At 42.0% G+C, this 16,541-nt stretch overlaps 2 protein-coding genes and 1 long non-coding RNA gene across 4 annotated transcripts in view; 1 reads left to right on the top strand and 2 right to left on the bottom strand.

The window, feature by feature from the left end:
* nptx2a (neuronal pentraxin 2a) overlaps positions 1-16,171 on the bottom strand; it is a 28,042-nt gene extending 11,871 nt beyond the window's left edge. The window contains exons 1-2 of one of the 2 annotated variants that reach the window (XM_060041435.1): positions 15,008-16,171; positions 11,525-11,822 (exon numbers count right to left, since the gene is read on the bottom strand). In XM_060041435.1, coding sequence (XP_059897418.1) covers positions 11,525-11,822; positions 15,008-15,460 — 751 coding nt within the window. In that variant the 5' untranslated portion in view covers positions 15,461-16,171. Of the gene's footprint in view, positions 1-11,524; positions 11,826-15,007 lie in introns of both variants that reach the window. The other variant, XM_060041426.1, reaches the window with a different exon arrangement.
* On the top strand, positions 368-3,723 carry LOC132449654 (uncharacterized). The gene is made up of 10 exons (XM_060041414.1): positions 368-794; positions 899-1,025; positions 1,354-1,649; positions 1,916-2,006; positions 2,139-2,255; positions 2,358-2,433; positions 2,509-2,766; positions 2,982-3,153; positions 3,242-3,390; positions 3,491-3,723. Exons 1-9 carry the CDS (start codon positions 550-552, stop codon positions 3,327-3,329), a joined length of 1,470 nt encoding a protein of 489 aa, XP_059897397.1. The 5' UTR covers positions 368-549; the 3' UTR covers positions 3,330-3,390; positions 3,491-3,723.
* On the bottom strand, positions 4,366-5,515 carry LOC132449835 (uncharacterized). Its single transcript, XR_009523675.1, has 3 exons — positions 5,381-5,515; positions 4,804-5,034; positions 4,366-4,663 (listed from the first exon to the last, which is right to left on the bottom strand). It is a non-coding gene; the product is annotated as an uncharacterized LOC132449835 (long non-coding RNA).
* Positions 16,172-16,541: the final 370 nt, after the last annotated feature.

Below are 16,541 nucleotides of genomic sequence, written 5' to 3' on the forward strand. Positions count from 1 at the left end.
TGATCAGTCTGACATTAGAAAAGAACATTTCGTGATTCATGAATATGAACCAAAACAAAATTGTCCTGAAGTAAATGTTCAAAAGCTTGTCATATCTAACTAGATAGCGCCATGGCTAGTGTTTGGATCACTGGCGCTCATCAAGCGGCTTTCACAACAGTGTGTGTGTGTTCTATTTAGTTGATGGATTTAATTGCCCTTTTCCTGATGGAAAGTGACTATTACGGTCCTCTTTCATATGTATTTAGACGTGACTGTGTCGCTGACGCTAATTTATTTACGCAAGATGTTGACAGATGCCTCACCGTGTGAGACCACGGACAATGCTGCTACGGTAGAGGACCCCTTGCCCTACTCCACTTGTGACACTGGGACACAATGTATTTTGAAGCCCCTTGGAAGGTCTCACGGTAAATCTTGTTATTTTTTTAGTGGTTGATATGCTGTCTAAAACATACGTTGCCAAATTATATGCATGCAGGAAATTTCCAAACACATTGCTAAAATTAATACATAACCTAGATCAAAACATAACCGCTTAGATTTGCCATGATTGTCATCTGTTTGGGTATGTTTATTGACTCTGCCACAGCTGTGCAAGTGAACCTGAAGCCCAAGATGGTCAGCATGGGGACACAAACTTTCACCCCCCTCACTAGTCCTGACCCAACGGATGGAGAAGATGATCTCTCTGTCATCAGTGATGCATCATGGGTACCAGGAGACCAGATGTCTGAGGAGGATGAGGAGGTGTTGTGTGAGGAGCCATCTCAAACTTGTGACCCCCACCAAAAGTGAGATAATTTAAAGCCAACATAGACCAACTTTGAATTTTCATTTTCGTGCATCTGTAGTTTGACTGACACCCCCCCCCCCCCCCCCCTCTTTTTTGTTGTAGTGGCATTGACAAATTCATTGTTTGCCAAGAGGAGCTCATGGCCCTGTTTGCCATCTGTCCGGCCTGTTGTGAGAAGTCAGATAGTAGAATCGTGCAGCAGGAAGGAACATTTGTTAAAATAGAGCAGGTAGGGTTTTGTTTACACTGCAGGCCATATCTGATTAGAAAATCAGAATATCTTACTAAAATCGAATAGCCCTGACTGTCTGCCCACATTGCTCATTGCAAGTGATCAGTGCATCCTCCTATCCACATTAGTTGCTATAACAGTCTAATATCTTGTGGATTTATAATGGCTAGCTTGGTTGGTGCTGACGTTGCTTCTTTTTCAAATTAGTCTTTCCAGTTAATTTACAATGTATGTACCAGGCTTGCTTTAGTCTGTGGGTTTATGATGCCATCATATTTGAGTGTTATACACTGATTGTCATGTTTTTTTTTTTCTAAATATCTAGGTCTGTGCATGTGGCTACCAGCGTTTCTGGCAAAACCAGCCGATCCTAAACAGGAATATGCCAACCTGTAACCTCCTTTTAAGCGGGGCCATCCATTTCTCTGGATGTTTGGCCACCCAGACATTACGGATGATGACCCTGTTTGGCCTTCAGTGCATCAGCGCAAGCACTTTCTTTCGCCATCAGCGCCGTTACACCATCCCCGTCATCATTCAGGCCTGGCAGAACGAGCAGGCCAAGAATTTTAGTGACCTCAAGGCAATGGATGGAGGCCTAGTTGTTGCTGGTGACTGCAGGTAAAGCAGAATTTGTTGATTCTATGCTAGCTGCCACTAAGGGGTATGAACTTTAATAATCTCATGTCATTGTTAATTTTGTATCCTAATACTGTTCTCCACACTTTGTTTGTGCGAGAGCTCATAGACCAGTTGCACTTTTTTTTTTTATTTGTTATCATGCAGGGCGGCTTTAGTTTACATTTGCAGATGTCATGGTGGATTGTCTTTACAGACACTGGTTATTAAAAACTTGAAACATAATTGTAATTTCTAATTATCCCCAGGTCAGATTCTCCAGGGCACTGTGCAAAGTACGGCTCCTACACATTGATAGAGGACAGAGTAAACAAGGTGGTTGATGTTCAGCTTGTTCAGGTAAGCCTGATGTTATTAGACAGAAAGAAATGAACTCTCTGCAATTTGTTAAATGGACTGCATCTTAATATAGCACTTTTCCACGTGTACAACCATGCATAGGGCTACACTTACACTTATGTTATGTTGCAGAGCTCAGAGGTCCCCAACAGCTCTTGGTGTGAGATGGAGGGGCTCAAGCGCAGCATTGGCTTGCTGAGGCGGAACGACCTGCATTTGTCAACCCTCATCACAGACAGACATCGCCAGGTATTTACAAAAAGAAAAATAATGTAGATTTATGAATTTCACTGAGGCTGGACGTGGCCAGACAGTGCAAGCATCCACAAAAGTTTGCTCTTTACTCCTTAGGTTGCCAAATGGGTGAGAGAAGAGCTGTGCCCTGAAGGGACACAGCATTATTTTGATGTCTGGCACATTGGGAAAAGTATGTATCCATTGTTGGAACGTTTAAGCAGTTTTTGTTATTGCATTTTGATTAATACCATTTGTTCTAAACCAGGTCTGGGGAAGGCCTTGGATACAGCCTCAAAAGACAGACAGTGTGAACAACTACAGTTGTGGAGGCCAGCCATAGTAAACCACCTGTACTGGACTGCAGCCTCAACCCCTGATGGCAATCCAGCTGTGATGGAGGCCAAATGGAGAAGCTTGGTGAATCACATTCAGGACATCCACGACCATGACACCCCTGCCTTCTCCAGTTGCGCTCATGCCCCTCTGGAGGGGGATCAACGAGATAAAGAGTGGCTGGAACCAGGTACAGTACACAGTATGTGGCATTATGAATGCTCTACAGGGTTTCCATTTAAATCATTATTTCATACTCTGGGGATCTCATAACATTCTGTTTACTGTAAATATGTTTGCTATAATTCATATGCAGGACAATTTCATGTGTTTCCACTGGAGAAAAAATATCTGTCTATTTGTATGTCTGCTGTGTGTGTGCCTACCTATCTTGGTCTCTTGCAGGCTCAATGGCAGCAGTAAAACTGGAGGGTATCATCACAAGGACATCCTTACTGAAGGATGTTCGACAGCTGTCTCCGCAGCACCAGACTTACTCCCTTGAAGCCTTCCACTCCCTGATCCTGCACTTCGCACCCAAGCACACTGGGTTTTCATACCAGGGCATGTATAGCAGGTCAGTGCTGTCCAATGGAATAACAATGCCGTATTTGATCATACATACACCAGGTTTCGAAAGTGTTCTCAAATGTGTTATTCTGTAGGCTTCTCTTAGCGGCGCTGCATTACAACCATAATGCGAACAGAGAGACCGCACGAAGAAGCGATGGTTTGGAGAGGTATAGCGTGTGATATCCACGTTTCAGAAAAGGTGCCTGGGTAGTTGTGCCCATCAAAGAGAAGGCCTCATACGGTAGGCAGTGTCATGCAGTTCTATCATATTTTGACATTAGCGCACAAGACATCTGTGACATCGATCTTTATACAGTATTTTATCATTATTATGTCTGCAGGTTATGCAACGTCATTAATCGAGGCTCTTCGGGAGAGCTACATGGATTCACCCAAGGCTCTTCAAGAGGTTAGCGCCAATTTGTCAGCCTGTGCACCCGCCCCCATCGCCAAATCCTTCGAACAAATTCCCAAGGAGGAGGCCGTCAGCCTCTATCTAGCCCAGCAGTCACGCTACAAAAAATTGAATTAGCATAGTTTTTTTCCCCACACAGGCCAATCATTTAGTTGTGAGTATGTATATATGTATATAGTAAGTATGTTATTTTATTTGGTGGTGGTTTTCTGTATGCCGCATGTTTTGTTTTCTCTTTGTGTGCTGTTTATTGCTTGGGTTTTTTGATTGTTCCAGGAAGTTTATTATAACCTTACATTTTAACCCCTTGCGCTGACCCTAACATCTGTCGACTAACATTATCTCTTGGTTATTTTTGGCTGTAACCCATTCATTCCTTTATCAGCATCACCATGGTTACCGCCTCACTGCATGTCGCATGTTTTGTTTTTATTGCTTGGGTTTTTTACTTTAGTTGTGTGCACAAATCATTCATTTACAGCTCCATTTGCCCCATAATTCATAAAAAAAATTGTAAGAATCCGAAAGGGACCTCTGTGTGCGCTTTTCTCTTGGATCACTATGCGTCTGCTCTATGTGATATCATTGCATGTATGTGTCCGTGAGTGAGTGAGAGAATGTGCTGTGTGAGTGCTGACCCTCAGGTAAGACCACACTATTGCACGATTATTTTATGTTGGTTTCTTTGTGCCTAACCCTTTTTTTCTTGATTTGTTTACTTTATCAGGCCTTTCAACCTGTCCCTTTTTTTCAGTAATCGATCCCCATTACTTGGGATGACCTAATAAACTGTTTTTATATGAATTCACATGTTCTGTGTATTTTATAACATTTTAAAGGCGGTTGAGCGATCGCAACACAACTAGCATGAGTTAATTCTTGAACTGAAAAATAATTGTATTCATGTTGTACGTGCCAATATGGTTTTTATTCTTCATCCAAACGAGGCCATTGAAAGCCATGATAGGTCTGGTCACCACTCTGAAATTGTTGCCTGATGGCTGAAACCAGACAGGAGGGTAGAGGCTTCCTTATATGCAGGCCAAGAACTCCATAAGCCCATCGTATAGCCTGCCTGTATGCAGTGTACCGGTATTGCCTAGGGAAATAGGTTGGAAAATAAAAAAATTGCATGCATGTTTATTGCCTATGCAACACATCTCTAGTCGCCTATAACTGTTTAAGTTGGTTCATAGGACTCTATAAAAAGAATGCTAAAGTAACAAACAATTAACATACTCGTGCGTGCTGGCTTGAAGGGGACCATGATCCTGCTTGAAATGTGTGTACGCTATCTTAAGCACAAACGGATTCAGGCAGCATGCATCAAATCCTGGATGCTGAGTGAGGCATGTCACATCTGCTGGTCTTGGGCTGAGCTTCTCGACCAGCGACCAAAACGCACTCACTTCCCTACAGCACAAGCTCTCCACCACAGATTCCATAGGACGGCACCGCCCACACAAACACCTGCCAAACACAGCGACACAGACACGCTTACTACTCTCCCTCTCTCTGTAAGCGGTACCCTGATGGTGTCAATGACAATCAATCACGAGGAGTAGAATCGAAAATAATCACCGCTGAATTCATGACCAGCCTACGTGATCGGCGGCTACCGGGTACGTTTGCAACAACACTTTCACCGGAGGAATATGTAAAAGCTTAGAAATAAAGACTAGGCAAAATATGTACCGGTAGTTACTGGAGCTATTAGGCAACCATCAAAACGTGGGATAACTAATCGTAGGGTTTATCCGGGGAGGGGGGATAGCTCAAACGCTCGTTGCTGCATTGCTAAATGATAGCAACTCACCAGGACACCTCACCAACTCTCCACCCATTCTCCTCTGACCATGAATTTAATTGGCTTTGACGGCCATCAATCCTCGGCAATTCCTCATTCGCCCCCTCACGTCTAACAGGCTCGAAATTATACGGCTGTGGGCCATCATAAATGTAATTTGTGGTTCTTTCCACCTCTTCCTCATCCCAGTTAGACGCCATAGTTCTAGTACTAGGCTGAGGCTACCTTCCACCACGACTCCCTACCGTGACGTCACCACCGAACGACGTTAGAAAACACCCGTTACCACAAAAAACAACAAAAACTGGACTTTAACGCAATTTTGGAGACATTTCATGAAAACATATTTTGAGTGCTTTATGTACCCATTAATCGAAACTTCCGGTTAACCTGCACCATAGGCTTTAAACCCCAATCTATGCGGAATAAGTGTATACATGGCGATTTAAAACGGACTACACCACCTCTTCTATTCGGCATAGAATCTATGCCGAACAGATAATTGTATTCCGAATGAGGCGTATACATGACCATTTTCTATGCCGCATAGAAATCTATGCGGCATAGATGTGTCCATGTAAACGCGGCTATAGATTAAGGCATAAAGAAACGTCAAATGGCTTAAATGAAGTGAAGGGATTTGAACAAAAGTTCAAAAGTCTAAATGGAGTAAACAATGTAAACATGCCCACCATTTAAGAAAATGTAAATGGTTGGAAACAAATAAAGTGACAGCTGAATGAAAAGGTCAAATGTATTGCTCTGCACTGCTGGTGTGTGTGTGTGTGTGGGCGCGCGTGCATGCGTGCATGTGTGTGTGTGTGTCTGTGTGTCTGTGTGTGTTTAAGAGAATAGCGAGCCGCTGCGTGATTAAAAGTAGCCCAATAGATAGCGTCAACCAATCAATGAGACCAACTGAATACGAAGCCGGTGTGGGTACCAGCTTGACTCGGCTGCCAGATCGACTCGGGGTCCTGCGCTTACAGATGACGTATCGACACTTGACGTATCGACACAAGCCAACGGACAAAACCCGGAAGGGTTGTTTATAAAAGGGGCTCAATCATGGACATAAAAAGAAGGCTCAATCCGTTTTGGTTTTGATTTCATTGAACGCAGCCCGTTCTTTTGCACAAACAAAGCCATTGGAAACACGCCTAAGAGCACTGATGAATGCATAATGTAACCCAGTTTGTAGGGATGAGTCGGTCGCGACCGATTCGTTCACAACAAACGAATCCCGAAGCTGAACGACAAGAACTGGTTCCCCAAAACAAGAGAACTGGTTCTTTGATTATTTTTTTTTTTAACATAAAACAAAAATATGGTCACGTAAATAAGATATACAAACAAACAGAGCTTCGTCTCCCTGCGACCTTATATTGATTGAGTCTACAACGTTCTCAAAGATTCAGCCAATGAGAGGTAGCAATGGTGTTGCCATGGCCCCTGGGTAAACAAATGATAAGGTGGTACCGTCGAATTTGCACGCTTTCTCTGTCTGACGTACCTTGGGTCATGCTATTCGACGTCGGGCCACTCATATATCCCCCTACATTTCCGAAAATAGACTTGACCTCCATCTGTTTATTGGATAAACGCATTTCCCAATCCCAGGAGTCTTTGCTCCATTCTGCGTCAATTCAAGAACAAACAAAGAAATTAAACTGCAGTTCGTATTTTTTAATTATGACCATAAAAGTTCTGTAATGCCTGAACAATGAAGAAAGCAAAAAAAAACTAGAACTGCAAGCAGTTATGCAGGGGTCCAAGAAATGTGCATTTCGCCGGCACAACGCGAAGCATGTGTTCAAAACAAATGGGCTTGGCCTATGCCAAAAGATGCAACTGACTCCAGTGAATCTGTGGATATAAAGGTTTTGACTGTGGGAGGTTCGTTGTGGGAGTTATAGCCCAAAACACGTTTTCAGAACATTCCATTGGCCAGTTAGGAGATATATTATTTCGTCGTTTTTTTCCAAAGACAATTTTCCTTTGCCAAATAACTCCCGCCCACATTAATAATTCTTGGCCATATTTCTTATATAGACTCGGGTTTGCCCCTTGATGGTTCCCTTATAGTTTGAAGAACATTCCTTTGGCCAATTAGAAGATATACAATTTCCTCGTTTATTGCGCCCCCTAATCGCGAAATATTCCGATTTTTTTATTGAACGCCATTAAGGGTAGCACCGACATGTGTCTAAAATTTGGACTTGATCCGATGTCTAAATCGGGTATTTTTTTAATTTTTTGCGTTTCGACGTAAAACGTAGCTAAGCGACAAATATTCAAAACGCTACCGTTTCGTCATTGATGGTCGGATCCAAAAAGACCACCATTTACGGTTTGGGCTGTGGTACCACTTCTATGGCGGGAAGAATAATAATAATAATAATAAAAAAAATCCTTACAAAAACAATAGGGATCCAACCTGTTGGCTTGGACCCCTAATTATAAATATAAAACCATGAATGACATATAGAGAGTAAGCAAGTGGTATAAATATTGGTGGGACGTTTGGTTATACCATATAGTATATCTTGTCGATTTTCACGGAGGGTAGAGCCTAGAAGTCGTTTAAATTATGCTCAGGGCCGTCTCGCGGGGGGGGGCAGACACCTGTGAGATTCCCTGTCAAATTACGTAATCTGACGTAACGAACGAATCAAAACGAACTAATCAAATGAACAAATCGTTATAGTGAACTGAACTGGAAGAACTGATTCCCGGAAAAGAATAATTTTGCCCATCCCTACTGTTTTGACTCTGTTTTGGGAGCGCTGGAAATAAAGTGGATCGCCCCGTTCAGTGAATGGAGTTAACCGATTCTTCTTTTATATTACCCAAGTATAGGCAACAATAATTTGTACATTAGATTATTATTCATAGATTAGAAAACAAAAGGAGATTGTTAATACTTGGGAGTACCATGGGAATGAATGAAACGCACATGCGCATTTAAAAGACAACGTTTACAGGAAGTGCGTCATTATTGCGCATCTAGGACCCCGAGTCGATCTGGCAGCCGAGTCAATCTGGTACCCACACCGGTATGAAACTAAAACTGTGATTCTGAATAAAGTTAAAATGATATCGAAATTCTGTTTGGATATTATTGAAGATACAAGTGTGTAGATTTGTTAAATGGTTTGAACGAATGTAAACGGTTGAAAGATTATTGAGTTACGATGTCTTAGGAAGTTGGAGTGTCAGAATGGGCAGACGTCTTCAATGAAAACAGCTGAAAACGAAGCCGGTATGAAACTAAAACTGTGATTCTGAAGAAAGTTTAAACGAAATTCCGTTTAGATATTACGGAAGATAAAATTTTGTAGATTTGTTGAATGGCGGCGAAATGGCAACGAAGATAAACGGCTGAAAATTCATTTAGTTAGGTCTTAAACAGGTGAAGCGCCATGGGAGTCCCATATTTTAAAAGGGGCAATTCTTAAAAAGTATAAAATATAAAAAAAATCTGAAAAGAAGGACGCGATTCCAAGCTATTCTGAACATTTCATATTTTGAATGGAGTCTCTAGGTGAAAAATTTAGGAAAGAGATAGGTCCCACGGTTTGTAGAAGATAATAAAGAAAGAAAGAACCTAATTAAGCTGTTATCTGTTTCATATTCATCTCTCTAATCAAATTCTAATCTATTGTTTGAATAAAGTTGAGGTTGCGGCGACGTCCAACGTACAGTTTAAAAGTCTCCAGCTGCTGAGGTGGAAGGCGACAATAATGAGAGATGGATCTGATGATCAGAGTGATTGACCAACAGCGGATAGCGCAGGTGGCCAGGGCTATACAAATCACATCAAGGATGACAGTAAAATGATTAATCTGTATTGATTTCAGTATTGATAAATGACAGTTTCAAACTTGCGGTCAAGAAATTGCTTGGCACTAATCCACACAAAATACCCCACGGAAGTAGAAGCTACTGGATGGCGGTGATTGAGATGAAATAATCAATGAGGGATCGCAGGGGAAGAAATGAGGGAAGCCAGGGGGAAAGAAATGTACAAAAAGAGAAAAATCGGAAAGGAGGTGGAGCAATATCAGGCATTAAAACACAGACACACACACAATCACAAGCACACACAAACACAAATACACACACACCCAAACACACACACCCATACATACAGATACACACACACACACACACACACACACACACACACACACACACACACACACACACACACACACACACACACACACACACACACACACACACACAAACGTGTCCACACAAACACAAATGCCCTCAAGCATATATATCAAAAGAGGAAAGAATTATCCCTGACTCCATAGTAACCTCCATAGTAACCATTACAACAACAGCTTTTTGGGGTCCTTCAAGTGTAGTGGTTTCTTAGCAGCAGCAGCAGTATCAGGGCTGTGCTGAGAATAAGATAGTGGTCCTCATTATGGTTGAACTGTATTAGCTTAGCACTAGTACCAGCCGTGGAAAAGGCTGTGCATGTTGTCACCGACAGCACCCATTAGCCATTAGCAGCTGCTGCTGTTCCGCATGGTTGCATTTTTTCACAATTTTTTTTTGCTCAAAGCAACACACAAGCTCTAGAATTAAGAAATGTGTGCAGCCTGGCATAATAGGTGTTCAATGCCTGAACTGTTTAATAAAGGGCAACATTAACAAGTTCTCATTTGTTAGCATCTTTTGTGTCTTGTCTCAAGCTTTGTGATATCAAACATTAAACATTAACATTAAAACATGGAGACAACAGAGCCTAAGGCAGGTGGAAGCAGTGTCCAGTGACTATCGGGACTCCTAATAGGCGTTCCTGTGGGGAAGGCAATTCATTTCAAGTGTTAATTTGGATGTCTAACATCAAAGAGATACCCTGAAGTATTAACGTGCCCTTGAATTTTCCTTAAACTAATTAACTACAAATGCTGCTACCAGATTCAACTTTTTTAAGACTGAGGTGTAGCTCAAAAAAGTAGCCCAGGGAGAGAATGGAAAAAATAAAAATATTGAAAAGTCAACAGTGTAGGATTGTACACTTGTATAGAAAACACAGCTAATTAGTGTCTTAACAGGCCCCTATTTTACCAGCAGATATGTCCGTAGGAACCCTATTGCATTCATTAGTATTACATTTTTTATATATATGTCTCAAAATGGACATGCTCAAATGTTGTATAAATTGGTAGGCTTGGAGTAAAATGAGTATGTGATACAATGGATCGGCCAGAATTAACCATAGGTGGCTCTATAATAAGCAATATAAGTTCAACATTCTCAACAGGCTGCCATTTTCATTAGAAAAGTCTAAGATGCACCATTCGTCATGATGAACAACTTTCAATGTGCAACCCATATGGTCAGACCATTTAGATTTTATGCAATGGCTTCAACTCAAACAAACACCCACAAAAAAACTGCTTTGATGCCGGAGTTGATAAAAACTGCAAACTTGGCATGTACCAGGTGACTGAGGGACTATATAGTCTTAAACTCATAGCAATTAGCCCAAAGACAGCAGGTATATACAATTTAAAGTAAAATATATGCATATCCCCGATGTTTAAACAGCTATAACTTTGTGTTAAAACCATGTAGGCTTGGCTGTCAAAGATGTCTACTAAGAGGAGATTCCATAGTATACCCATGCCAAATTTAAATTATCTGGAAAATTGGATGCATTGGTTTGAAGTAAGCCTATCCAAACCGAGGCCTCTCTCCAACACAGGATGGGCCTTAAAGGGGTACAAACATCAATGCCAATGATGTGTGTATGACTTTAAGACTTTGAAGGCTTGACCATATTTACTTTAGAATCATTGTTGGAGATTATTTTGATATGTTTACTTCGGGTAAACCAGTTTATAAGGCACACAAATGCCATATTACCATAACTACCAACTCACTATATTTACCACGTATGGAAGACTTTACTATGATGATCAGGCCATGGCCACCATAATCGCCATATTTCAAGACCTTGTTATCGTTGCTTGCAAATATATTTGAAATTGTAATTGTAATTTAGATTTATACAGACATTTTTTAAACACATTTAAATCGGTTCTGAAACTAATTCTGACTCTGAATTTCAAGATGAATTTGCATCTGAAAGTGAATTAGAAGCATAATCTGGTTCTGAATCTGAATCCTTACTTCTCTCCAGCTCGGTGATGCGCTCCAGCAGAGAGCTGAGCATGCTCTCTGTGCGCTGGCGGTGGCCGGCCGTCTCGTTCAGGAGCTGACTCTTCTCCTCCTCCAGCTCAGACACTTTTCTCAGCAGCTGGCCTTCTAACACCTCCAGCCGCTGGCGGAGCACCTCTCGCAGCTCTGTGGGCAGGGGGGCCAGGGGGGGCAGGGATGCCACTGGACCCCCGCCACCTCCACCTCCGCCACCGCCACCGCTGGTCAATGACAGGTTGCTGCCAGGGAGACGCAGCTGCTGCTGTTGCTGCTGCTGGGTGAGGTGGAGGTGCAAGGTTGAGAGGAGGAAGGGGGAGAAAGGATGTCAGCAACTGGAGACGGACCAATAGAATAACAGAAACACAGACAGGTGGACAGAAAAACAGGTAGATACATTTGGCTGGGAGAGGGTGCTGTGTGTTATCGAATATCCTTTCAGCTCTGGTCCCTCCTACTTACAAAACAATAACAACAATTTTTTTTTTTCGCAAAACAATTGACAAAGTAATAGCCGGAACATTTAACAGAAAGGATCCCCCCCCTCGCTCGCTTCTCCCCTCTTTCTCGGTCGCCAATAGTTGCACATTCAAAGCAGGCATAAGGGGAGGTTGTAGACCAACAAAATAACAGAACCGCAGACCTGTAGAACTGTAGAACAGAAGCAGCCAGGTAGAAAGGCACTGTACTGGAATAGTATGTAGACGTCGTACATGCATATAAAACAAACCGGAAGGCAGATGGATAGCTCAAGCAGGCAGAAGAAGATGAGATATAGAACATGGAAGAATGATTCAGATAGTCAGACCAACCTTCTGACAGACAAACAGACAAACAGAGAGGAAGTATAAGCATATAATTGAATAGCGTGAGTTTGTGTAAGAGACAGAAAATGAGAGCTTTGATTGAATGAATAGACACTGACAATAGCAGCCATGTGATCCTCTTAGGCCACGTTCCATTCAGTCCCCGTGGAGACCTAGACCTTCATACCCCTCCTCCTAAATGGAATGGCCTCCTTCCTTCAAACCACTCAGGTTGTATTATAAGTTATAACGCCATATCAACACTACGCTGAGTAGTGGTGAATGCATACATGTGGTCCTGAAGGAGATACCTTTGTTCAAACGTAAACGTATCAAGACTTACTAGTAAGGCTTAGCAATCATGGAAGAAAATCGAAATTGGAGCACCTACAGAAAAAGTGTAAAGCAAGTCAGATTGCTCGTTAAAAGAACCCTGCATGGCAGGTTTGAATGGCACCTGGCTAGATGGGATTTTACTCCTTATTAATATAGGATTTATATTGCTCTGGATTGCTACACTATGCGCAATGAGTGAGCATAGGCGATTTAGTTGACGCAAACGCTCTACTCAGGTCCACTCATCACTTTCCAAAAGTCAATTCAGGTGCTTCATATGTTGAACCTCCACCTTGTGCCACCTCAAACACTGTGTGACACTCGACGATGATTAATCTCGCCTGACACAATGGAACCTTGCTGAATAATCCAGATGGCACTGATCCAAACGCCATCTGTCACTCTCTCTCTCTCTCTCTCTCTCTCTCTCTCTCTCTCTCCCTATCTGTAGGCCTGGCGAAGCCAAACTCCTCAAGGTCTTCACTCTGAATTCCATCTGAATGCTGCCAAATGGATGTTTACCGATGGATCGAGAGAGAGAGAGAGAGAGAGAGAGAGAGAGAGAGAGAGAGAGAGAGAGAGAGAGAGAGAGAGAGAGAGAGAGAGAGAGAGAGAGAGAGAATGAGAGAGAGAGAGAGCGTGGCTGGCTGGGTTTGTAGTATGCCACAGTATCGACCTTCCAACAATCGTTATATGGTAAGCAGATGAAGATCAATGGGGACGACATCAATAAGGCATGGGAAAATATGGCTTCCATATTCCAGTGGACAGCTGCAATACATCCTTGATTTGATCAAGATGGGGGGGGGCGGGGTATTAAGGCATTCAATCATGCATAATTGCGGGTGAAGCAAGGGGAAGAGATGGAGCGCGATTGAGAGAAGTGTATGTGTGTGGAAGATAGAGAGGAGAGAGATACAATGAGAGGGAGAGAGATTGTTGAGGAATTTAAAGGTTCACTACACGTTATTAGTGAGATTAAAGTGACCAAGTAGTTTTAAAGCATAAAAATATTGATTCTGCAGAGAAGGAGAACAAGCGTCTGTTATAGATTATATATATATATATATATATATATATATATATATATATATATATATATATATATATATATATTACACAACTTGCAGACACTATATATTTAAGCAATAGATCACGCCAGGCTGTGGTATGTGCTCATTATACCACTCTATTGCTTTTATACAACGGTTACTGTTATGGCGAAACGAAAGTCATAGACACACTACATTTAAAAAGAAACCAAGAAAGTCAAAGTAGCCGTTTTATTAAAGACTACCAAAAAGTAGTCCCTCCTGGCTGCCTTAAAAATGCACGACGGTCGCTATGCAACACACGTTAGCGTCCCTCCGAGAGAACGGTTGTAACGGTTTCCACTTCAAGGCGCGGAGTGATACTTTCACAAAATGATCGGGCGTCATAGCAGTTATGTATACGCTCATTATACAACAGTTATGAACCAATCAGATCGCTGGATTTAGGCCCCCGTTGTATAAATATATATATATATATATATATATATATATATATATATATATATATATATATATAGTGTGTGTGTACATGTGTGTGTTTACGTGCAAATAATAATTGTGTATGTGTTTGTGTATGTGAAATGCCATTGTGTGTGAGATAACACCTAATTGTGAGGATGTACTATGCAAAGCAGCAGCTCTCCTCTGGTAATGACCTAAATATTTTATGAATGGGATTACTGAGGCATGTGAAAAAGACTGCAAAAAAACAGTTAAGATGTTTGGTCTTTAGAGATTAAAACTCACTGGAGCAAATGCAACACATACTAGAGCATTGCATTTGAGAGCAAATCGTTGAAAACGATTTTGTAAGTGAATAATTGACATGTAAGCAAATTAATTCCTTATCTTTGATCCTTAGATTAGTGTGCGCGCTTTAGGATTTTAAATGAGCTGCGGTGAAAAAGGCTTGCATGTGCAGAACTTTTTTCTTTCAGCCAATCTTGATGCAAAACAGACATTATTGAACCTTTGACACCATGTCTGTTGATATTTTCCAATGCGTGCATGTTGCCTTATAAACAGCTCGCAGCAGCAAAGCGTTGAGTGAACCTGACAAGCTTACCAACTGACCCTGCTAAATCCACGCGAAGTTTTTAACTGCTGCATATCATGGATAATGTGCATATTTGTTAGTTTGTTAGCACGAGACAAGTCAGAGGCAAAGGGGATAAAAAACTTTCGACAAGATAGAAACGTAGCGCAGATTCAACAATGGCCTATATTTTGGTTAATGATCAACAAATTGGCGCGCGCAATCTCACCTCCAAGCTCTCAAGTCGACCCTTGAGACTCTGCATGGTCTTGCCCAACTGGTCTATGGTCTCGCTGGGGTCGCGGGGCAGGTCCCCCATCGTGTTCTTGCCGTACTCCTTACGTCTGGAGCCCTGACCCCGAGCTCTGCTCTGTGACGTGTCGTCCGCGGACGATTCGCAGCGCGCAAGCTTGGAGTTGAGCTCCTTGATTGTGCCCTGCTGGCTGACGATCGTCTCCTTCTGTAGCAGTATGGTCTCACGGAGCTGGATGATAGTGTTCCGCAACTCGTCCTCCACCTGGCTCGTGCTTTGAACGCGGTTCCCCGTGGGGCCGTATCCGCAACCTGGTTCCGCTCCCGGGGGGATTGCGTTGCAGACGAAGCGGCTACCTGTGGCACCCTCGTTGGCGCGCGCCGTGCGTCCACTTACCAGGTATAAAATCCCAACAATTAAATTGAGCATCCTGACAAAAATTGTAATTTGAAAAACAACTATAATTCAACCACGAGTCGTTGACGTCCCAAATCAAAAGGCGTTCTATAAAATCCAAATCTCAGTCATTTGATGGCTTTGGACATCGTGTTCGAACTACCGAAAACCGCATGGGAACAACAAAGTTATAAATAATTATTTAACCACCACAAATAATATAAAAAACAAATAAAAACTCCGCAGTTGAACGCACAGTCGCAGACGATTTCAACTAAACACACCAAAAGATGGCCATCGTCTTGCGCATTGGACATGGAAAACTGCAGGAAAAAAAGAATCACAGATATATTTTCGATTAAGTAATTTTAGTTTAAAATATTTGTTCCAAAGTAGCAAAACATATCTAAGATAAACATTTGTAGCCGTCGTCCTCGTGCCTCTGCGGTCCGCTTGTCAGTGAGTAGTGCTGATGCTGGGGTTGGAGCAGATTAATATAGGGCGCGCGCACTGGCGTTTCCGTTCATCATTTGTGTGCTCAGTCAAATCGGCTTCATCACACGTCATCATTGCGTCGCAGTTGAAAGTATACGCGTTGCGCCTCGAGCTCTGCTCTTCGAACGTAGTATAATTATGTGATAATAATCGTGATGCTCGGATCTAGTTGAACACATGTTGTACATATAAATATATCAATTATTTAATCTATGAATTAATGGAATTTTTTGTCAAACATGATTTATGTCACAGTGTAAATACAATCAACACAAAATTCAATACAAGAACAGTTAGTGTTATAGGTCAATACTGTGATTTGAATTATTTTTTGAGGTAGCTTAAATATGGCAAATTAAACAAAATCGATACAAGAGAACAGCTCACACATTATAGGTGATAGGCCTACTTAAAATGACAGTCCCTCACACCCGCACGCACACAGACACACACAGAAACACACACACACACACACACACACACACACACACACACACACACACACACACACACACACACACACACACACACACACACAGACTTCTTCCTATTTGGCCTACTTCATGCATGTACCAAATCATCCTTTTCACTTGCTTCCTAGCATGCTTTGATTAATGGA

This window comes from Gadus macrocephalus, chromosome 2 (assembly GCF_031168955.1).
Source record: "Gadus macrocephalus chromosome 2, ASM3116895v1".
NCBI classification, from domain to species: Eukaryota; Metazoa; Chordata; class Actinopteri; order Gadiformes; family Gadidae; genus Gadus; species Gadus macrocephalus.